Genomic DNA, 24,578 nt, shown 5'->3' on the forward strand with positions numbered 1-24,578 from the left:
CCATCTTGTCTTTTTTAACATCCAAAACACCATTCCAGTCGCCTAACAGGATACAAGTTTTATATGCCCAGTGTGTCAATTTTGAATGTAGTAAATTATAAAAGTTTTCTTGTTGTTGATTCGGGGCATAAACTCCGATTACAAGTATTTTTTCTCCTTTTACTAAAAGTTCTATCGCTAAAAATCTGCCTTGATCGTCTGCTTCAATTAATTTAGCAACTAAGTCTCTTTTCAAATATATAACTATACCATTTTTCTTTTCTGGTGCTGCTGCTACGTAAGATGTACCAAGTCTTGCATTAATCAGATACTTTTGATCTTGTATTCTTATATGAGTCTCTTGTAAACAAATTACTTCATTCTTAAATTGCTTAAGATAGTGAAATATTTTTCTTCTTTTCTGTGGAGAATTCAAGCCATTAACGTTCCAAGTCAAAAATCTAGTTCCCATCTCTGGGCCTTTGGAGCCTCTGAAGCAAGTCCTGATGCTCTGATCTCATTTGAGTTTTAGGTCTTGCTCCCCCCACTGCTCCTGTTCTAGTAGTATCTTGAATCATTTCTTGAGTTGCCATCTGGGATTGTTGCTGTCTTAATTCTTCCTTGAGTCTAGCTGTCACCGATCTGGTCTGTCTTTGATCCTTTGGTAACTGCGAGAAATCAATCAGCGCCAACTCTTGAGTAGCCATTTGAATTTGTATTTCTTCTTGATCAGCCAAAGCTCCCCCCTGAACTACTGTCAGGAGCTCTTCTGTCTCAGCTTCCATTACTTCTTTCTTTTGCCTTCTGGTGATTTAGTTGATTTGGGTGTGCCAGCCTTTAATACATTAGTATGAAAATCTCTTGCTTTCCAAATTGTGTTAAGCCGATATCTCTCTCCTGAATAAGTCACCACTAGTCCAGTTGGCACCTCCCATCTGTACTGTATCTGACGTTTTCTCAGTTCATCCACCAGAAAGGCATACTCCCTTCTAGCTCTCAAGATCTTAGGGGGGATTTCTTTCATTGTCATTACTTCCTGGCCTTCCACCCGAAGCTTGTTTTTAAAAGTAGCCTGTAAAATTTCGTTGCGTACTCTCCTTGTAGTAAAATATATCACAATGTCTCTTGGTAGATGTTTCTGTCTAGCAATCCAGGAGTTAACACGGTACAGCTTGTCCATCTGCCAGCCCAGATCATTTTTGGACTCCCCCACCAGCGGTGCCAATGCCTCAGACATCATTTCTCTCAAATTCTCTTGTTTATTCTCCTTCACCCCTCTAAATCTTAAAGCAAATTCCATATCTCTGTATTGTACCATTATTACATCATCTTCAGCCCTTTGAATTCTGTTTTGAGCTTCTCCTATTTTGCTATCCAAAATTTCAGAAGATTGTTTAATTTCCTCAACTCTGTCATCCACCATCTCAATATTGCTTGCCAGACACTTAAATGCCATTAATATATCATCCCTAATCCCCTGATTGCGAATTGCAATCTCATCTGACACAGCCTGTATCTTTTCATTAGTTTCCTTAATTTTTTCATTAGTTTCCTTAATTTTTTCATCAATCACATCAACAATTTTATTTTGTGTGATTTGGAGAGCTTGTTGCAACATTTCCAACGTTAAAGTCTGTGGACCCGCTGGGGGAGCAGAAACTTGTAATCTAGGAATATGAGCTGGGGAGCTACCAGCACTCCCAGTTCCTTTAGTAGGAACAGTTTTTACAGACTTTGAGGCCATTTCCAGTTTGAAATTAGTCTTTATATTTACTCAGAGTCAAAAAGAAGAGTTCCTCAAAAGATTTCCCAATGTTAATTAACGTTTAAAATCCTCCTTCTGTCAGCACAAAAGCTTTTTTTTTTTTTCCCAAGCGAAGGGCTGCCAGCAAAACGAAACTTTTCCTGTAACTTTCCGTTTCCCCCGCCCTTTCAAGCTTCAATCGCCATATTGTTGCAAAGTACTAAGTGATTACTTCCGAAGGAGGCTCTAGGCATTGGAGTTAGGTAAAAAATACTTGCAGTCTGATTTCTCCTTGCTCGTTCCGCCTGCTGTTAGTTCAAGATGTTAATTCCCTCATTTCCATTCAGCAAGATTGGTCGCGGCTTCTAATTCCGCTAATTAGCTAATTAGCAGAGACGTCCCTGGTCTGGAGCGGCTTGGCAGGCTTTTAGGGAACGCACACCCTTCGCGCCCCAGGATTTTTCCTAGGGCGTTCGGGGGGGTTCTACCTCCACCTGCCTGCTCTTCTCTCTCCCCTTTGCCCGGGGGGAGAATTTCAAGCCTCCAGACAGCGTTTGTCGGCTGTTCTGGGGCTTTAACGGAGCCAGGGAGCAGACGCTCTCAAAAGAACGTCTTTCAAAGCTCGCGGAGCCAGCGGAAGCCTAAGAAAGCCAAATTCTTTTCTAGCTTTCAGCATTTTAGGAGGTAATTCTTTATAAATTCCAATTCGTGAGCCCCCCACTTGCACAGAAGTGTAAAAGGATTTTTGCAGGATATCGTTTCTTATTTCTCTATCTGTAAAATATATGACCACATCTCTAGGCAATTGTCTTTGTCTGGCCACCCAGGAATTCACTCTGTAAATTTTGTCTACTTTGTGAAAAACCACATCAGGATTAACTTGTAGAATCTTGGCCAGGGCCTCAGAACAAACTTGTCTCAAATCCTGTCTTTCCTCCTCTCGAATTCCTCGAAGCCATATGGCAAACTCCATTGCCCTGAATTGTACCATGACAATCTCGTTTTCAACTCTTTGCATTTTATTGTCAACATCAGCAATTTTATAATCATTGTCTTTCATCTTAACATTAACTTCTGATTTAAGTTCTTCAACTTTAAAATCAACTTTCCCAATAAATTCTGCCAGGCCAGATGCCACTTCTGATATTTTTTTGGTCACCTTGTTTTGGTTCTGTTTCACCATATCTTTAACTTCATTAATTTCCTGCATAAATTCCTGATGTGATTTTTGAAGTTTATCATCTATCTCCTGTTGAGATTTTTGAAATTTATCATCCAAAGTTTTAGAAATAAATTCTTTTAAATCTCCCACATCAAAATCTTTTTTCTGAGTCTGTATCTGTTGTGCTGGGGGAGGCTGTGCTTTATGTGTGGGAGATCCACCTCCTGTTGCCTTCGCTTCCTGCTTCTTTGAGGCCATCCTGCCACGTAGGCTGGTTTTACTAAAAAGGGAAGTTCTTCTTCCTCTCCCACCTCCACAAAGACCTCTGAAAAAGTCCCCCAGATTTAATCAAATAAGAACCAAAGTAAAGCAAAGTCCAGTATTAAAAAGGGAGAAATTTCTCTGTTATTCTCTTGTTACAAGCGAAGCAACTTTGTAGCAACTTAATAACTTTGTAACAAAGCAAGATAACTTCACCAATCCACACTTACTGGCTCGTTAACTCTAATGCTGGGCGCCATATTTTTTCAAGTCACTTTCACTCATTCGCATTTTTTCTTAAATTGAAAAGTCAACAAAGCGCTAATACTTGCAGTTCCAAGTTTCAGGGTTCAAGTGTATATCCGCTGCTTGTTAAAATTAGTTCCTTTCGCTTTAAATGTTTGCTGCAGCCGGCTTGTTCTGCAGAAGCAGAATCGTCCCACGCCGCCCGGAGTCTCAGCAGGTTGGAAGGGAGCCGCGCCTGTTTCCTCCCCAGAAACGATTCCCTGGGGGGTTACAGGGGCTCGACCTGTGCCCTGCTATCTCTCCTCCAACAATCCTCAGGATTTTGAAGTTTTCGAGCCGCTTCTCGATCGCGAAGCGGCTCTACAGGCGGCGGGGCTGGCGGAGCTTCAAAAGGCACCGCCGCTGCCGAAGGCTAGCAAACCGGAAGTCCTAGATTCTTATTTTTGTTCCAAATGATACCTGTGCTTAAGAAGGATGAAAATTTGAGAGAATGGCAGAAAGGTGTTAATACTTTCATTTGGGCTGGGAAAAAACCCAGAATAAAGATGAAAATTATACAAGATACACGTGAAAGAGGGGGTCTCAAAATGCCTAATTTAAGATTATATTATGAAGCAGCAGTCTTATCACAAATTAGTGACTGGTTTAACTTAACTGAGGGGAGAATTTTGAATTTAGAAGGGTATGATTTATTATATGGATGGCATGCCTATTTGTTATATGACAAAAAAGTGGATAAAGTATTTAAGGCCCATATACTTAGAAATGCTTTGTTGAGGGTTTGGAAAAAATATCAATATAAGTTAAATTATAAGATACCTGTATGGGCAAATCCTAGACATGCAATAGAAAATATAAGTATAGAACAAAAACAGGAGGTGATTACCTATAAAGAGCTTCTTATTATAGAAAGGGGGGTAATGTATTTGAAATCTTTAGATACATTGAGAGAAGAAGGTATAATTTATACATACATACTAATAAAACTTTTTCAATAAAAAAAAAAAAGATTTCATGCCAGGCCTCTGCAACGGTTCTTGTTACCGTTCCAGAGGTTGGGTCAGGTCAAAGTCAGGGTTCTGGGGGTAGTCCTGGCGTCTCTTCGCTGGTGGGCATCCAGGTGCATGGCACAGGGTTCCTACTTCATTGACCAGGAACATATTATGGTAACAATGGATGCCAGTCTAACAGGATGAGGGGGTCCATTGTCTGGACCAGGTGACTCAGAGAACTTGGTTGAGGTCGGAGTCGCAGCAGAATATCAATTGGCTGGAGATGAGAGCGGCCCGATTGGCGCTCAAGAAATGCAACCATTGTTTAGTGAACCGCCATGTACTTCTCATGACTGATAACAGCGGTCAAGGCCCATGTCAACAGGCAGGGAGGAACTCGATCCAAGGCACTCATGGAGGAGGCGAGACTCCTCTGTCGCTGGGCACATTGCAGGGGTGGACAATGTAAGAGCAGATTGGCTAAGCAGGGCCCCTCTGGATCACTCAGAGTGGTGCCTGCATCCAGCATTGTTCAAGGAGATAGTGTGTCGGTTCGGCCAGCTGATCATAGACCTCTTTGCGTCACCAACAAACAGCCAGCTTCCATGATATTTCTCCAGGTTTCCAACTTGGGGCGGAGGGAGTCAATGCCCTTCACTCTCCTTGGCCCAGGGGTCTGCTGTACGCATTCCCCCCATGACACTCCTACCAGGTGTCATCAGTTGGATCCTGCAGAACAGGGCAGAGGTCATCCTCATTGCTCCACATTGACCCAGACGCCTGTGGTTCGTGGATCTGGTGAGCCTGTGGAGGATTCTGCCAGACAGGGTCTCCCTCAGCCAGGGGCCAATTTGCCATCCAGACCCCCAGTGGCTACACTTGACCTTGTGGCGGTTGAGCGGGGACTGCTGGAAAGGCGGAATTTCTCTTCAGGCGTGATACGAACGTTGCAGGCTGCCAGACGCCCATCCACGACGGTCCAGAGTGTTTCCCCCCGTGTGAGTAGGGCCATGAACTAATTGGGTCAGGTCCATGGCCGTCATGGAAGCCATGAACTCCTGAGCCACCTCAGACACCTCACCGACGGATGGCAGGTTGAAGTCCCCCATGACCATAAGTCTAGGGGTATCAATCGCCACCGCGGCTATAACATTGAGTAGTTCAGGCAAGGCCGCTGCCACGTGGCAGGGAGCCAGGTACGTAACCAGCAGGCCCATCTGCACCCCATGACCCCATTTCACAAGGAGGGACTCACATCCGACCGTCTGAGGAACACTGGCCTCCCTCGGACCAAGACCCTCTTTAATGATAACTGCCACCCCCCCGTCCCTTCCCTGTGACCTTGGCTGATGAAATGCCCGGAAACTGGGTGGGCACATCTCTACGAGAGGGACTCCCCCCTCCTGGCCCAACCAGGTCTCCGTAATACCCACCAGGTCCGCTCCCCCCTCCTGAACAAGAACACAAATGAGGGGGGCTTTATTTACCACGGACCTGGCATTGCATAGCATCAGTCGAAGGCCCAGGGCCTGAGGGTCTGTGCCACCTGGGGAACGAGAAGAGCATTGGGGGCCGGAGCGTGCCACCGCTTGAAGACAGCGAGTGCGCACTCCCGCAACTTGATGTGGCCCCCTACAACCGCCATATCTGCCCCTCCCACCTACAGTACTGATGTAATGTCTATCAACAGCACAAGCTCTAACCTTCTCCTTGGCCCCGGATTCTGCATCTCCTCCGCCGTGCTCTTCAGATGGACTAGACCCCGTCCCTTGTGGGTTAATCCCTGAACCCATACAACCCACCCCCCTCCTGGGAGGCCCCCCAGCCTCATTATTTACATTGGAAACCACCCTCCTCCCAGATCCCCTTAAAATAGAATTTGAAAAACTATCTAAAAAACCCCAAAGCTTCCGGTTCTTAGCATACCACCTCTCGGGGTTCCAAAACCCGTCCTCGAGGGCGGCCCTAGATAACTGGGAGGGCCAAACTTGCGAGAGGGGGGAATCTCGCAGTGCTAGGAGTTCTGTTATTGAATACATCGGAGGTGAGATAGAATTGGAGGCGATGAAAGGCCATTTTCTTCTTAAGGTGTTAAAGATGGTTTAAAACAGATGGTTAAGACAAAAAGGGTAAAGTAGATAATTGTACAAGGAAGCTAATATAATAGAACATCGGAATACCATCTCCCTCTTACAGTGATGGGAAAGTCTTGTGATTAAAATAAGTTAGTCATAAAAAGGGGGATGAGAGTCTCAATGACCGCCCTCTCATGGCGACCAGTCCAGAGTTACAGAAACAAAGGAGAAGATGGTCCATCCCATCCACTTGTATAAATATTACAAATAAATTGTTCAAGACTCTCGATGTCTATGCTTCCTCCCTTTCTGATACCAGCAAAAATCTGAAGATAAGGTCGAAAAAAGCAAAGGTGGAGCATCCAGGCGGAAGAGATGAAATCAAATAATCAGGATAACTAGGATAGTCAAGGAGGAAAAGATATTTAAAATAAAGGCTATAAATTGATCGAACAGCTGCAAGTTTTTCGCTGAATGGCCAAACTAGGTCTAGGTCTAGTAAGGGGGGGGGGGGGCGGGAGAAGCAGTCAGGGGAAGATCAAAAAAATCATGTCTTCAGTTCTCAGCCCCCACCACTACCATGCTCTTTCAGATAGGGCCATTCAGGTGATTAAGTTGAATTCAGGTGATTAAGTGAATGTCCAGGCCCCCTCCCCATTACATCGAGGGGGGGTAACTGCTTGCAGCAAAGCCCTCTCCATCGTCTAGAGAGGGCATCCTCATAGCCTAGCCTCCCGGTGTTGCTGCTGCTGTTGATGTCATCATTGCAGTTGCAAGTGTCATTTTAGTCAGCTCTGCCTCCGTATCCATGGCTGCCGCCCTGCGTCGCCACCCGCAGCGCCCAGCACGCAGCAAATTAAGTTTACAGCAGCCCAGGCACCGCCGCCGGCGCTGCCTGCGCCGCCACCGCCACAGCAACATCGCTGACTGTTGCCTCAACCGCTCCAGCCCCGCAGCCGTTTGATTCATGACAGTCAGCTGGGCCTCGGTTTCAACGTTCGCCGCCGTTTACCGCCTGCCGCGCCATCCCTAACTATCCCCACGGCGGCCGGGTGTTCTTCCGGCTCCATCTACGGCTCAATCGAGCCGGCTATGCTTCAGCTTGCTGGGCGGGGGTTGTAAGATGGTCAGCTGGCCCCCCAACACCCTCGAAAATGCCGGACATCGCCCCTTCGTCCTTGGCATTCAATATAGAGTCGCCATATTGGTCTGCTACCTGGAAGGAACATTTATATATATATATAAATATTTATATATATTATTTGTAGTATAATGTTTGTAGTTTATGCTTTTACTTGGCTGTTCACCGCCCTGAGTCCTCAGGGAGAAGGGCGGCATACAAATTTAAAAATAAATAAATAAAATAAATAAATATTAGCTATGGCATATGAAGATGATAAGAATTATATCTAGCAATATCAGGAGATCAAAAGTTGGGAACTATTATTTCAGAACATATCTGGACTCCTGAAAGCTATAGAAAAGACATGAAATCAGAGTATGTGAGTAATTGCTGGACCTGGTTTGGTATTTTTAGTCACAAAGTCCAGGTACCGTTTAGAAATTGCTTCTCTTTTGGTTTCCATTGCTATGAATTCCCACTTTTTGCTGATTTTTTTCATTTTACAGATTAATCTGGCTACCACATCAGCTGCACAATTAATCAGTCGCTCACAAAGCGTGAGTTCACCTGGTGCCACAACACTGACACAATCAGTCCTTCTAGGGAACACCACTTCACCACCTCTTAACCAGTCACAAGCTCAAATGTATCTTCGGGTAAGAGTTTTCATTATAAATCCTCTTTGTCTTCTTGTTGTAGTCTATCATCTCTCTCTGCTTACAACAATCCAGTTGGGAGTTAGCAACCTCTATTCCCTTGAACACTTCAATGTATATATAAACTACAGGGACAGAGTATCATTTAGAATTTTATTTTCTATAACTTTAGAGACCCTATGGCACTTACTGGGAGTTTGAGAACATTTTAGCAGAACAAAAAGGTCATCTTTTGGTAAATCTTGGCTGCAGCTCTTACATTTGTTTTAAATATGCTCTAGTGAAAATGCTCCCATTCTGCTTTTTAAAATAGCTGTGAAGATTTGGCTCTTCATCTAGGCCTTCAATGGGGAACAGTGATACCTCTCAATTGTGTTTGCCATATTTTTTTTCTTTATTTTTTTATGTTTTGTTGTAAATTCTTTGATTGTGCAAGACACTCAGAGTGATTAGAGTTGAGTAACAAACAAGTGTAAGAAGTTATGACTAGTTGCATAGTCAGTCAGATGTTAAGACTGGCTTTTATTATTTATTAATATGATTTCCATGTTCTTGTATCAGTATCCTAGTTTACTATCTTTCTTGTTTTTAGGACTAGATGAAGGGAATGCTATAATTTTAATAAGGCTACTTTTGAAAGAATTTTTTACTGCCCCTTCTCCCCATTGCCTCTGGGTACTAATTGCAGATTTGTGAAAAGCTAATGCTTAACTTGCTTGGTTTCAGATTTTTGTTTTAGATTTAGAGAATAGGTTCTCTTCATTATAGTTCTGTAATATGAAAATACTTTCTTAACTATCACAAATAGTACAGGTCCCTTACTTCCACTATCCATCCTTCATTACTACTTGTAAACTAATGGGTAAATTGTTAGGTATCTATTATTGGCACAATAGTGGGGAAAAAATGATAATTTGCCCTCTGTAAATAAGTAATGTCTGCTTTCTATCTGATGAAGAAAAAACTGCAAATACAGGATGAGTTTCTGTTGGGAGACCCTAGATCCATGACAGATTATAACATTTTTGCTTTTGGTACATTTTCTTTCTTCCTCTCTTTTACTGTCCCACCTCCACACCATCTAATCTTTCCCAAACAGCCGCAGCTGGGGAATCTGTTGCAGGTGAACCGGACTTTGGGCCGCAATGTACCTCTTACTTCCCAGCTCATCTTGATGCCAAATGGGGCTGTGGCTGCTGTTCAGCAGGAATCACCTTCCACTCATGCTCCTGGGGTCCAAACAGACACAGACCAGGTCAGTGACACCCTTTTCTGGGGGTTCCCATGACCAGCCTGACATATCCTAATCTTGTGTGCATACTTAAATTTCACAGTGTCACTAATAGAGCATTAATTTTATGCTGTGTTCTTGTTTCATAGCAAGCATTCATCATTTACTACACACATCATTGTTGCAGTGAATTTATACAGTTGAACAGCTATGTTAATATTTGCGTCTGTTGTATCCTCATTCTCAGAATATGTACCATTTATTGTGCAGCATTAAATATTATATTTTTCGGAGTATAAGATGCACCTTTTTCTCCCCTAAAAGAGTCTGAAAATTTGGGTGCGTCTTATACTCCGAATGTAGCTTTTTCGAAGCTTTTTTCAGTCCTAACAAGTTGCTAACAAGGCGCTAGCAAGTGAAGCTATCTTCCCAGCTTTGCTTGCTTTCTCGACTCTTCGCTGTGCTTTAATGAGGCGCTAGCGAATGAAACGATCTCCATGCTTTGCTCCGACTCTTAGCTGTTCTTTAGAAAAAATTTTTCAGCCCTAACTAGATGCTAGCCGAGTGAAGCAATCTCCCCGTGCTTTGCCTGCTTTTCTCATTGCTGCTTCCTCTCAGCTGTGCCTTAGAAGCTGTTTTTTATCCCCAAGTGGGATAAAAAACCAGCAAACTAATGTGCTGAAGCTGACCAGACTAAGGACGCTAGCCAGATGAATATCCGGTAGGCAGATTTTCCCCCCCCCCTATTTTCCTCCCCAAAAACTAAGCTGCGTCTTATACTCCAGTGCGTCTTATACTCCGAAAAATAGGTTAAATGCTTCTGACATAATAAGTATAAATAATTATTAAATAAAAATTTGGGGAAAAATTATAAAAGGAAATTGTTCAAATAAGGGGTGAGTGGAAATTAATTTGCTATAGGAAATTGGAAATGTAAACCTGTAATAATTTAACTGTAACTCAGGATATGTAGAGATTGCAGAATTATTGCCTTGTAATTCTAGCCTGCTTGATCACTGAACACTATCTTTCTCATCACTGCTTGGCACATTGGAAAGATGGGGGTGGCCCACACTATTCTGCATCTATTTTCTATCCCATATCTATTTTCCATCTTAAATGCTGTTTCTTTGCAAAGATCAACTTTTGCCAATTGTAGTTGTAGGAATGTGAAATAAGTACTGTATTTTTTGGAATATAAGACGCACCTTAATTTTGGGGCAGGAAAACAAGAAAAAAAGAATTCTGCCTCTGCCTACCAGCACCAGGATCAGCGGCGTCCTCACTTCCATTCAGATTTTGATAACAAGTAGCACAGATCTTTTTATCAGTTTAAAACAAATCCTATCACTCTATTTAATTGGAGTGACAAAAGGAGGAGGAGGGTGCGTGGCTTTGCAAATTACTTCGGGGAATCAGGGAGGAAAAAGAGCATTGCCTCCATGCATCGCGTTTTCTGGCGTTTTTCTCCCCAATTCCCCGAAGCAATTCGCAAAGCCATGCACCCTCTTCCTCCTTTTCCGCAGTCTCACTTTCTCTTTCCTCCCGGCCAGATCTGTCTCCCGGGCCAGGAGCAGAAGCCGACCACCCTCAGCCTGGGTAATCTGGAGAAGGGGCAGGCCGGGTGGCGAGCCACCTTGCTTTACACCTCTCGTGCAGAAGCGCCCGCTCCGCAAGAACATCGCCTCTATGCATTGCGTTTTCTGGCGTTTTCCTCCCCGATTGCCCGATGCAATTCGCAGAGCTGCGTGCCATCATGAAAACACGGCAACGGTTTTTGGCCAGTTCCAAACAGCACCCATGGTTTCTGCCACCCATCTCCCAGTGTGCGGAGACTGAAAATGCAATGCTCATTTTTGGCAGTGTGAGGATCGAAACTGCCGGAAAATGCAACGCACGGAGGCCGACAACCTCCCAAGGGTGGGGGCCAGTGAGTGGGTGGGGCTACATTCGGACTATAAGACGCACCCAGATTTTCACCCTCTTTTTGGGTGTAAAAAGGTGCGTCTTATAGTCCGAAAAATATAGTAGTCATCAGAATGCTGTAACATCATTCTGAAGTAGTTTGCTCAGAACAGTATTCATATGGGGGAAAGATGTTTTTATCTAGTTCTGCTCAGGTAATGCCATGTGATTTTAACTTTAAAGACAAGAGATTAAAACTTTGCCAAAGTAACCAATTCTTTTATAAATTACTTGAGCCTCCTTCCCTGTGGTATTTAGTGATATTGGCCCATTTTGGACCCAGAGGAAATTGGACAGTTTTCCTGCAGATTGAATAACAGTAAATTTTAGGACACTGTGCCCCTTGAAACCTACAGTAATGGCTTATTCTTTTTCCTTCTATTGTCCAGGTGCAGAATTTGGCTGTCAGGAGCCAGCAGACTTCAGTAGCTAATGCATCACTCCAAGCTTCTACTCCAAAGGCTACTTTGCCAGGGAATTCCCAGTCTTCAGTAATACCCCAAGCTGCTCATGCTGGCCAGACTTTGACAGTAACACAAGCATCTTCTGGCAATGTAGCCCAGTCACTCAATCTCACCCAAGGTGCAGCAGGAAGTAATGGCATTTCTGGAGGCATGGTCTCGTCAGTAGGGAGTCATGCTACCACTGGGTTGAATCAATCAACTTCATCTGGCCCAGGATCCAACTACCAAAGGAAAGGCACTGGTGTAGTTCAGCCTTTACCAGTACCTTCTGCTCCCCAGGCAGTGACTGTGAGCCAAGGAAGTCAGACAGAGGCAGACAGTGTGGCAGCAAAGAAGGCTGAAGGTGATGGTAATGGGCAACAGACTGTGGGCATGAATCTGACCAGAACAGCTACACCAGCCCCAAGCCAAACTTTGATCAGTTCTGGTATGTTACATGTGATTCTTTTCTGCCAATACCTTCTTGAAACTTTTGTATTCTTTGACAAGGTTCACTGCTTTTATAATTGCTACCTGTCACAGGAAAGATAGACTTTAATTGGATTAGCAAATTGGTACTACTCATTGCTGTGTTGGATTAGATTGAAGAAAAAGCTCCATGGTTCTTGTTCCTGGTAAAGAGAGCTGTGTTTTGTCACACTGTCTTCATTCTCAGTGAGTGAAATACCGAACAGGCAAAATTGTTTTCTGCAAGGATGAGAAATCTCACCCAAGGGCAACTTGTCCTTCTATACCAGTGATATCAAAGATTGGGCATACATAGTTCCTTTACAACAAGCAGTGTTGCTCAACCTTGGAAACTTTAAGATGTGTGGACCTCATCATATGGCTGGCTAAAGAATTCTGAGAGTTGAAGTCTTAAAATTGCCAAGATTGAGAAATAGTGGCATAGGAAAAAATTTTTTCCCATTCTCTTTGCCTGCTTGGTGGAAAGGGCTAATCTTTGATTTCCGAATGTCTTTCTTCATCATTATTAAGACGAAAACATAAGGAAAAGTTTTGCAGTTACATGAGTGGGTACAATTAAATGGTTTTTAATTTGCTAGGTTCCCTTAGCTTCTCCTTTTCTTCATTTTCTCTAATTGTTACCTTTTAGGGCAGGGGTCCTCAAACTATGGCCTGTGGGCTGAATATGGCCCGCCGAAGCCATTAATCCGGCCTGTGTGGGACCACGAGGCTGCCTCACCCATATCACCCACCTACCCGCTGGCCCCCACCTGCCTTCTGGAGGCTGAGGAGGCCAAAAACGGGATGGGTGGAGGCCCCAGGAGGCCAAAAACAGGCCTGTTTTTGGGTGGCAGAGTGGTTCTGGAGGCTGAGGAGTCTCCAGAAAGAGAGAGGGAGGGAGAGAGAGCGACATACACACACACATACACACACAAACAGAAGTCCCTCTCCCTCCCCCCCAAGTCAGCCACATCCCTTCACTAACTTGCTTTCCATCCCCAGGAGCATGACAAATTAAAGTTTAATTTGCGTGTATTGTTTAATGGACTGCTAAATTGGCCATGCCCACCCAGTCATATACCACCTAGACATGCACACACAGTCACATGACCACCTAGCCACGCACACCCAGCTGGTCTGGCCCCCCCAACAGTGTAAGGGACCGTGAATTGGCCCCCTGTTTAAAAAGTTTGAGGACCCGTTTTAGGGTATGGGTATCTGACTTCATTTTCTTACATTGAAGTACAGGTAATCCCCAGGTTACGAGCGTTCCCTTAGTGAACATTCAAAGTTATGTGAACAGCGCCCCCTAGCGTTTCCGAACAAGGCCTGAAAGTACGAATCTTGCATCACCACGACAGTTGTTCGCCCTTAAGAACAACCGCTTGGCACGGCTTGGCACGTTGCCAACCGAAATGGAGCTTCTGAGAGGCAGATCCGCCCCTCAGAAGCCCCGTTCAGTTGTCTAGAGGTCTCCCCCACCTATTGCAGGCCGAAATGGAAGCTCCGGGGGCCAGATCTGAGGCTCCATTCAGCCCTCTGTGGGCCTTCCCCGGCCCATTGCAGGCTGAAATGGAGCCTCAGAGGGCCGGATCCGGCCCCCGGAGGCTCAGATTCGGCCCTCGGAGGCTCCATTTTGACCTGCAATGGGCCCGGGGAATCCCGGCCCCATTCGTGGAGGGCTGAATGGAGTCTTCGAGGGCTGGATCCACTTGTGAAGATAGATCATCACAAGCTAGATCTTCATAAGGTAAGTGACGGCAGCTTAAGGAGGGAGGCAATTTGGGGAGCATGAGGTATTTCAGTGGGTTGGGTGGTCTTAGGCAGTAGGCCCCGCATGGCCTCCCCCCACCCCAATACCTCATGTGCACATAACGAGCCTCACATTCGAATAGCGAATGCATGGGTGAAATGAGGGAGTGATCTCGTTCAAGGTACAAGATTCACTCCCATAAATCCTCAGGTTACTAATGGAATGGGCAGGCTCCATTACATTTGTAACTCAAGGACTACCTGTATTTAGTTATGATGCTAAACCTTTTTCTTGCTGTTTACAGCCACGTATACCCAAATCCAGCCTCATTCACTGATCCAGCAACAGCAGCAAATTCACCTCCAGAAGCAAGTGGTGATCCAGCAACAAATTGCTATCCATCACCAGCAGCCATTCCAGCATCGTCAGTCCCAACTCCTGCACACTGCTACACATCTCCAGCTGGCCCAGCAGCAGCAGCAAGCTTCACCTATGACCCAACAGCAGCAGGGGCCACCACAAGTTTCACAACAGGCCACATCTCTTCATGGCCAACAGCAAGCCCAAACTCTTGTTGTCCAGCCCATGTTGCAGTCACAACTTCAGCCAGTGCAGCTCCAGCAGGACAGTCATTGCCAGACGGTCACTAAGACTTCTGTCTCTATTCAATCCAAGCCTCCTATAGCCCCTCTGAAACCCCCACAAATTGGTGCTGCCAAAATGTCAGCCTCCCAGCAGCCTCCACCTCATATACCAGTACAGGTGGTAGGAAATCGCCAGCAAGGTTCAGCTCAGGCTCAGGCATTAGGACTTTCTCAGATGAACACAGCTGTGCAGCCCCCCCGGGGTGTGCCAGCTTTAGTGCAGCCAGTATCCCAAGCCCATACAGCATCCTCATTAGCACAGATCTCTTCCTCTTCTTCTTCCTCTTCTTCGGTATCATCATCACCACCACCACCTCTACAAGAAGCCCTTCCTCCGCTCACTGCTGGAGCCAATGTAGCACAGGGCACAGCGCAGGTGAAGAGCACTACTTAATCTCCAATTCTTACTCAAGCAGCAGCCACAGCATATTATGTACAGCCAATGCAGTTATCAGTAAGGGGCCCCTTGCCAGTGTAGTGGGAAACAAAGTTGGAGGGGAACAAGTATAATGGGCTAGTCAGTTATTGAGAAAAAAATCAGTTATTTTAAATGAGTAATTGATTTCCTTAGATTTCTAGATAAGCGAGACAGAAATTGTTGGTTTCTTTTGAGGAAAGGTACAGTTGAAAGAGATAGGTAATCTCTATTGTCTGTGGTTCTGCTGTTGCTTATTTCCATGCAGCCTTGATTTGATGGCTGGAATCTTGGATTTTAATAATACTTAAAATAGATTGTATATTATCTTCACTAAAATATATGTAACATTTCAAAGTGTTCCTCCTACACAGAGTAAGCCCCAGGCTTTGGCAATCAAGCGCAAGGCAGAATCTGAAGAGGAGAGAGAGGATTGTAGTGCACCATCTTTACAGGCTGTCAGATCTTCTCCTGTGGCTGAGAGCCCCAAAATCACAGAAGATAAGGTTGGCCTTGGAGGTGAGGAAAGCAGAGCTACATTTTTCATTGTTGTTTTTATGGTTCACACATAAGGATTCTCTGCCTATTCATTAGCCTATTTGGAATGTTTTGAACTATAGGATTCCTGGTGAGATTCCTCCCAGTCTAAATAGTATAATATACATACAGTAAAGACATAGCTCCTACTTTTCAGACTTCAAGCTCAAGGAGATGTTTGCATTCAGAATGCTTGACTTCTGGGTATGCAAGAAACCACTGGACCTAGATCACTGAGAAAAGGGAAAGAATAGGAGCTCAAATCTGAATGTGGCATTGAGTTTCCTATCCTGCCACTTCAGTTATGATGGAGATGTTGTTCTTCCTATCCTGCAGCTGCTACCTCTGTTAGCCTTTCCATTAGTGATTGCATAGAAACCCATTTGTGACTGAGAGTTAACTCATTGATTTTTGTCTCATGAGGGAAAAAATTGTGAATATATGCTCCTTGAGTACAGATCTGAGTTTGTGCATGATGCCCACCAAGTGAGTCAGATTTTCTGTGGTTTTAATTGTTTTTATGATGTTCTCTTTGGATTTGATGCAAAAGATACCACAGTAGAAGCATGTTCAGCATCATTTTTCTCTGTCACATCATCATTTCTCTCCTTATCTGCTCATTTGGATTATAACTAGGTAATTCACCCTTATCCATTGTAGGCTTCTCATCCCTCAGTTTTACTATAATAGCTTAATATTATAATGGGATATTAATGGCCAGTGCTAATAATCATTTCTATCAGGCAAGAGTAAATATTAGAGGTGTGCATAAAATGAAAAAAAAAGTTTAATTTCATTCCTCCTTCTCCCCCCAAAAAAGTTTCATTCTGGAACTTCTGCCAATATCATCTGACAATTGCCGTAATTTATCGATTTATTGCTTCATTTTATTTCTGAGGATAGTTGTAGAAATTCTTGTTTAATTTAAATATTCACAATATTTCAAAGTTGAAGAATCTCTTAGGTTTAGAAACAAATTTCAAAAAACAGCATCTTTTATTATCCCAGATTATCCCAGATTTTATTGGCAAACATCAAGATATGACCAAGAGAGCTACTGTCCTTTAAGATCATTTTGAGCAGTGGTCCCCAACCTTTTAGGTTTGTTTATGTTTAAAGCTTACTTTATTGATTAGCTCTTGGGCCATATCAAAGTGCAAAGCTCCAGACACAAATTATTAATAAAATCTGATAAAAACAATTTAAAATGGAATTGGATAAAATACCGTTTAAAATGAAATTGGAATAAAATACAGTTTTAAATGATAGCTTTGATTAGCCTATAGGCCATATCAAAGCACATGGTGCAAACACATATCGCCAATAAAATCTTATTCAAACAATTTAAAATAAGAGTAGGGTAAAATACAATAGTTATAGGATAAAATACAATATAATTTAATACATAAATATATAAATAGAATAAAATGACATAAAATTATATTTTGGTGTCACCCTTACAATCTACCCCAATCAGTCCCACTTATACAGATCTCAACCAAACCATTTTGTTTAAGTACCGTGCTATGTTAAATGTTATTTTCAGGTTCTGGCAGCACATAAAGTAAATTGTTTTGATATGGGGATCCCAATGGGTCATTTGTTTGGTATATGGACCAAGGTACCTGTCTCTCACCCCCAACAGTCAGATAGGATGTGAGCCAGGTCTTCTACCTCCGCCACTCCACAAATGCAGAGACACTCATTGTAGAGTATAGAATGGAATCTCCCATATCTGACCATTGTGTCAAGCTGCTCGAATCTCGCTTGTATAAATATCTCTCTAAGATGTTTTGTCAGTTGTAACTTTAAATAGCTGTCTACTTGAAAAGTACATTTGCATTTCACTACCCCCTTACTAAGGATAGCTATATTATTTTGTGCTTCTATATCAGTGATGCCTAACCTTTTCCGGACTGAGTGCCCAAAGCGCATGTGCACAAATGCACACGTGCGTGCCTGAACCTCCAAAATGCAATGTACGTGCCCCCCGCGCATGCAACCACCCCCTGCGCATGTGCATACGGCCCCCGTCATGTGCCCCGGGTCTCCTCACATGTGCACGCCGTCCACCGCACATGCCCTGCCCCCCACACGTGTGGCAGAGACCTCATGACCAGCTGGCCGGTGGGAGGCACACGCACATGTGCGGCAGAGCTGAACTGGGGTGATGGCTCGCCATCACAGTTCTATATCCTTAATTCTTTGGGCAGCACCTTTTTTGAATTGTTCTCCTGTTACGCAAGAGACAGGAAGGCCACAGCTTCTTACAAAATTTGTTAGTTTGGTGATCCAGGAGATTTGTGATTGTAATTTTATTTGCTCTAATAGACTTAACTTGGGGAGTCTATCAGTCTTCATTTCATTGACTTTGCACCAGTAGTTATGCTCTAATTTTGGATAGTTCATGAATTGTATGAATTCCCAGTTCAGCTCTAACTGCTGCAGCAGATGTTCTTGGATCTACACCCAAAATACGTCTGAATGCTGGGACTGTGATTCTTCTGGGACTGTGGTTGAATATAGACCCCGAACCTCTGCTCCATACAAGAGCATAGGGGTAACCTTAGCTTTGTATACTTTAATTAATGGGGCTAGGGACCCTGGGTAACTATGGTTCTTTAGTTTAAGCAGTAAATTCAAACGGGTGTTTGCTTTGAATGTACTCTGTTGATGATGGCAAGCCCAAGATCCAGTCTTGGAAAAGGTTACGCCTAAATATACAAAGATGTTAACGTGTTCAATTGGTTCACCATCTAATTGCCACCTATGTCCTGATGCTGTTTTCCAAACACCATTATTTTCTATTTAAATTTACTATTGATTAGGGAGTTATCCTGGCAATAAGAGCTGAATCAACTTAATAGCCTACGTCAGTGATGGCTAACCTTTTTGCCATCACGTGCCAGGAGGGGAGGGGGCGGGGGAGGTTCGCGTGCGCATGCCCACACCCATAATTCTATGTGCCCCGCCCTGCGCATACAACCCCCTCCCCCCCTCCCCCCGCTCCTGGGACGCGATGGCCCGATAGGCCTGTTTTTCTTTCTCACCTGGCTCCAGATCCTCTCTGCATTTGGGAAGGGCGAAAACAGCCTTTCCCACTCCCTCGGAGGCCCTCCGTATGCCTGAAACGGCCCATTTCCCAACTCCCGGTGGGACAGGAAGTGACTTTTTTTGCTGTTCCCAGCCTCCAGATCCTCCCTCTCTCTGGCAAAAAACCAGTCTTCCCCACCCCCCCAGGCCCTCCAGAGGCAGGAAACATCCTGTTTCCCTACTTCTGGTGGGCCTGGAAGGCCCAAAAATCAGCTGGCCGGTGCGCACATGCGCGCCAGAGCTGAGCTGGCATGCCCACTGATATGGGCGTGCCATAGGTTCGTCATCACGGATCTAAGTAATCCTACTAGTAAATATGATAATAAAATCATATCATCAGCATAAAGCAAGCTGTTACAGTAAGTATTTAGGATTATAGGCATGTGTACCATGGGATCCTTCATTAATCCTGGCAAGTCATTGATATATAAACTAAATAATAATGGGACCAGGATACACCCTTGCCTTACCCCTTTATTTGTGTGAATCCTGTTAGTCAGGGCCCCATTAACCCCATACCGCACCCTCAAACAGGTACTTGGTTAAAGGACTTTAATCAAAGCCAGCAGTCTAGGTTCTATTTTAAGAGATATCAGTTTACCATATCAAATGCTGCTGTAAGGTCTATAAAAGCAGCAAACAGGTCTTCTCTTATAAGCATATTTGGCAATTAGATGGTTCAAGATAAAGCAATTATCAATAGTGGATCGCCTTTGTCTAAAACCTGCTTGTTCTTCTGTGAGGATATTGTTTTCCTCTACCTAGATTTCAATCTTGTTCAAATAACCTAACATATATTTTTGCTGCAATGTCAATCAGGCTAATAGGCCTATATACTAGGATCCATTTTATTTCCTTTTTTATATATGGGGACAACCATTGCCATCTTCCACCCATCTGGTATATGGCAGGTGTTATTTATATCTGTAAAAAGACCTGCCAATACTGGGCCCCACCAATGGGGAAATTTCTTGAATAATTCTGCTGGAAAAAAATCCTCACCTGGGACTTTATTGTTCTTTAAACTTTTAATAATGGATTGTATCTCCTTTTCCGAGACTGGTGGCCAAGGGGGGTGGGGGGAGTTCTAGGATTTACTAGATCACTGCTTAGAGACAGTTTCTCTGCAGGTTGCTGGCACAATGCTGGTGAAAATTGGCTCTAAAGTTCCTGCCGATTTTTCCCTTAATTAAAAGTAATAGTTTGTCACTTCCCCCCGAGACATCAGTCACATGGTCCAATCAGCATACAGTCTAGACCAGGGGTCCTCAAACTTGGCAGCTTTAAGACTTGTGGACTTCAACTCCCAGAATTCACCAGCCACCCTTCCTCCCTGTTCCTCATCTCCAGTCTGTGTCAGCACTTAAGCTTTGAAGAAAAGAAAAACCCCAGTAGAATAGAAAGATGGCCACCGTCTAACCAGCTTCAGGGTTGACAGGCTGCTCCCCCCCCCTCAGTTGAAGAGGACCTCCTGCAAGAGAGAAAATAAACCACAGTGGGGTTAGTTAAAGACTCTAACCTCCCCTTCTTCCCCTTGAAGAAAACCCTATCCCCCACTTGCTAGTCCTTTGGCATAGCTCTTTTCTTATCAGCCTGTTTCTTATAGGCTCAGTGAGCCTCGTCTAATGCTTTACGAGTTACAGTCCAGTCCAGGAAGGTATTTGAGGGTTTTCCTGCGGTAGTTCTGGGATGGGCACAAAGTCCTGAACCAACACCACCTTGAATGGACTAAAACCAGTAATACTGTGTATGGAGTTATTATAGGCGACCTCTGCAAATGGCAGTAAGTCTGCCCAGTTATCTTGCTGGTAATTTACATAATACCTGAGGTATTGTTCCAATACTAAGTTAGCCCTTTCACAAGCCCCATTTGTCTGAGGATGGTGGGTGGAGTTAGCCCTTGGGCGGAGCCTAGCAACCTCAGGAACTCCCTCCAGAAGTGGGAGGTGAACTGAACCCCTCTGTCCAAAATTATTCATTCTGGAACACCATGTAACTATACACATGTTGAATGAACAGTTTAGTCAACATTTTTGCTGAGGGAATCTTGGGACATGGTACAAAGTGCACCTGTTTGGAGAACAAGTCCGTAATCACCCAAATGACTGTATTTCCACTACTTTTGGGTAATTCAACAATAAAGTCCATGGATATCTCCTTCCAAGGAGCTCCAGGTCTGGCAATGTTTTGGAGTATCCCAGGTGGCCTCTTTGCCGAAGCACATGCAGGGCAGCTAGCAACGTATGCCTCTATGTCCTTCTTTAGGGAGGGCCCCCAGAATTGTCATTTAACTAAATGTAATGTCTTCACGAACCCAAAATGCCCAGCTACTTTTGCATCGTGGGATTGTTGTAACACTGCCCCCCTCAGGCTGGCCGGGATGTACAACTTGGCCCTCACCCATACGAGACCATCATGAAGAGTGCACTTGTTGGAATGGGATATGAACCACATCAGTTTTTAGCGCTTCCCTTAACTGCTCACGTAAATCAGTGGATAGGTTCAGGTCACCTTTTGCCTGGGCTCTAGTGATGACAGGGGTAGCCAGCTGCTTCAAAGGGATAACCAGGTGGATTACTTCCGGCCATGCACTATTGTATTGAGGTAATCTCGAGAGAGCATCTGCCATAAAGTTCTTTCTCCCAGGGAAGTAACGCAGAGAGAAATTAAAACGATTAAAGTATTATGCCCAATGGACTTGTTTGGGTGACAACTTCCGAGGCGTTTTTAGGGCTTCTAAGTTTTTATTGTCTGTTCACACCTCAAAAGGGTGTTTCGCCCCTTCGAGGAAGTGCCTCCAAGTTAACAAGGCCCAGAGGACCGCAAAAGCCTCCTCCTCCCAAATTGCCCATCTCCTTTCAGTCTCAGATAACTTCCGGGAGGTATAGGTGCAGGATTGTAAAGTTCCTTCAGCATTGGCTTGGAGTAGCACTGCCCCCACGGCCACATCACTGGTGTCGGCCTGGACTACGAAAGGGGCCTCCATGTCAGGGTGTTTAAGGACAGGCTTGGCAGCAAACAGTCGTTTCAGTTTCTCAAAAGCGGCCTAGCACTCCATGGTCCACACGAGTGGCCAGCTAGGCTTTGGCTTAGAATCTCCCTTTGTTTTTCGGAGGTTGGTAATTAGTAATGTAATTTGTGCAAACGAGGGGATGAACTGTCAATAAAAGTTGGCAAAACCCAAGAAGCTTTGCAACTGCTTGCAGGTGCATGGAGGTGCCCACTCCAGGACCGCCCGGACTTTCTTCTAATCCTTTTCTATCCCCTCATTTGATATACGGTAACCCAAATAGTCAATCTTACTCTGATGGAACTCGCACTTTGACAGTTTAGCATACAGCTCAGCTGCTCTGAGTTTTTTCAGGACTGATCGCACTAGTTTCACGTGTTTGTCCATGGTCTCCGTGTAGATAAGGACATCATCTAGGTAGACCAGGACCCCCATGTAAAGATGCTCATGTAGTACCTCGTTAATCAATTACATGGGCCCCCTGTAGTCCGAAAGGGAGTACTCTAAACTGGAAACCACCCAGAGGCCAATTGAAGGCAGTTCTCTATTCGTCTTCTTTAATTCAAACTCTGTAGTAAGCATCTCTCAAGTCCAGCTTGGTGAAAATCTTCCCCTTGGCCACGTGAGCTAACTTGTCTTTCATAAGAGGCAGTGGGTAAACATTCTCTATGCAAATGGCGTTAAGGTTTTTGTAGTCCACACATAGGGGAAGAGAGCCATCCTTTTTCTCCCAAAACAGCACCAGGGCAGCCACTGGTGGCCGAGCTGGTTGGATGAAGCCCCATTTTAAGTTCCACAGCTCCTCTAGCTCAAGAGGCGGTCATGGAATAGCTCTTTGGTTTAGGGAGCTTCACCCCTGGGAGGATCTCTATGACGCAGTCTGTGAGCCAATGGAGTGGGAGCACATCTGATGCCCTCTCGCTGAAAACCTCCCTGAGGTCCCAATATTCCTTAGGTATCTTTTTGCGGCTTTGACCATGCAGAAAGGTTTTCCCCCTTCTTTTCCCTGCTGGGTGGAGCGGATGCATAACCAGCCCTTCCTCCAATTCACCTGTGGGTTCCATTTTCGAAGCCAGGGCAGTCCAAGCAAGAGGGGTCTTTCCATACCAGGGGCTACGATAAGAGTGGAAAGATCTGTTTGTGACTCTAAGAGACTTTGTGTCAAGTTTTACATTACTCTGCATTTGGAACAAATTATGTGGCAGCTTGCCAAACAAGAAAAGGTGTGTGATAACTATTCCTTTGAAAAACTGTTTGGACAAACCTTGCTGACTGTGACAGTCTTAGATAGTCATCAGCTGTCCACGCTTTGTGGTGCCATCTCTAGGCTGCCTCTTCGTTCCTGCTGTGGCTGAGAGGGAAAGTAAACCCTGGGTCTGACAAGAGAGCTGCGACTCTCTTCGATCTCTCAGGATGCCCCTCTTCGCTTCACCGCTCCTACAGAGCAGCTTAGGCTCCTCTTGGAGCCCACAAACAAGAGAAGTTAGCACAGGGGATGAGGAGACCCGTTCCCTGTGTCTGTCTTGCAGCGAAGTCAAAACCGGAAGTGTCTCCTAATTGGTAGTTGACATAGCATCTCAAGTATTGCTCCACCATTGTGTTAACTTATTCCGACGCTCCATTCGTGCTTGGATGAAAAGCCGAACTAAGCCCCTGTGATGACCCAATGATTCTTACAAACTCCCTCCAGAACTTATCAGTAAACTGGACCCCCCTATCTGAGATGATCCTACGTGGGAATCAGTGCAACCTATATATTTGCCTTATAAACAATTTGGCTAGCCTCTTTGCAGTAGCACAGCTCTTTACATAGTCCTCTACATCCTTCTTCATTTTTGGCCACCAGAACTGTCTTCTGGCCAAATGCAGCGTCTTTAAATAGCTGAAATGTCTGGCAAGTTTTGAGTCATGGCTTTTCTGGAGTATTTGAAATCGCAGCTTGTTGGGCATGTATATTTTGGATCCTTTCCAGGACAGACTGTCTCTGATGGTTAGTGCCTCTCTGTTGTCGTTGTACCAGGGGTCAGTCAGTAGATTATCCTTGAGCTTTTGGATCATTGCTCCCCCGTTGGCTGTTTGTCGTTGGGAATTATGATGTGGATTACTTCCTCTCGCTTAATGTTGAATTGAGGTTTTCTGGATAAAGCATCCACCAATAAGTTACCCCCCCTCCCATGGCAGAGATGGGATTCAGCCGGTTCAGACCAGTTCAGGTGAACTGATTGTTAAGATTTTGCACAGTTCAGAGAACCGGCTGATCGCACACTGGCTGGCCCCTCCCACCCTGCTCCTCACAGTCACTCCTTATCTTGCCTCGCCTGCCTTGGCCAGTCCCTAGAGTCATGCCCACCGCATAGCTGCTGCTGCTCTCTGGTTCCCTCGCTTGCTTCAACCATGTGACCCAGCTAATCTCTGCCTGGTGAATAGTCCTTCTGTCAACCCTGGAAGCTATCTTTTACCTTTGAGCCTTCAGGCCTGCCACAAATTCTACTGTGGGAAAATGGGAGGGGGGATTGTATGGAGTGAAGATATGTAGTCAAAATAATATTCTTTCTAGAAAGTCAAGGCCGCTTTGCCCTGCAGCCATGCTGAGAAGACTGGAGAGGTATTTTCTGTTCCGGAGGGTACCTGATTGGTGTGTGATGGACATGTGGGTGATGGGCAAGGACTTGAACTTGCTTTTGGGTGAGGAAAACCCAGAAGCTCTCAGATTCGGGTTTTCCCAGATGTGCCAATATGACATCTCTAATAAAAATTAGCTTTGTGGAATTTCAAGCCTCA

At 44.6% G+C, this 24,578-nt stretch overlaps 1 protein-coding gene across 2 annotated transcripts in view; it reads left to right on the forward strand.

Moving 5' to 3' along the window:
• The window catches only part of PHC1 (polyhomeotic homolog 1), a 192,864-nt gene that overhangs the window by 73,946 nt on the left and 94,340 nt on the right, over positions 1-24,578 (forward strand). For both annotated transcript variants that reach the window (XM_034404423.2, XM_087888448.1), the window contains 5 exons: positions 8,089-8,238; positions 9,338-9,493; positions 11,824-12,325; positions 14,403-15,118; positions 15,532-15,676. In XM_034404423.2, the coding sequence (XP_034260314.1) occupies positions 8,089-8,238; positions 9,338-9,493; positions 11,824-12,325; positions 14,403-15,118; positions 15,532-15,676 (1,669 nt within the window). The remainder of the gene's footprint in view (positions 1-8,088; positions 8,239-9,337; positions 9,494-11,823; positions 12,326-14,402; positions 15,119-15,531; positions 15,677-24,578) is intronic.

This window comes from Pantherophis guttatus, chromosome 2 (genome assembly GCF_059756535.1).
Source record: "Pantherophis guttatus breed Tessera chromosome 2, ASM5975653v1, whole genome shotgun sequence".
Taxonomy (NCBI): domain Eukaryota; kingdom Metazoa; phylum Chordata; class Lepidosauria; order Squamata; family Colubridae; genus Pantherophis; species Pantherophis guttatus.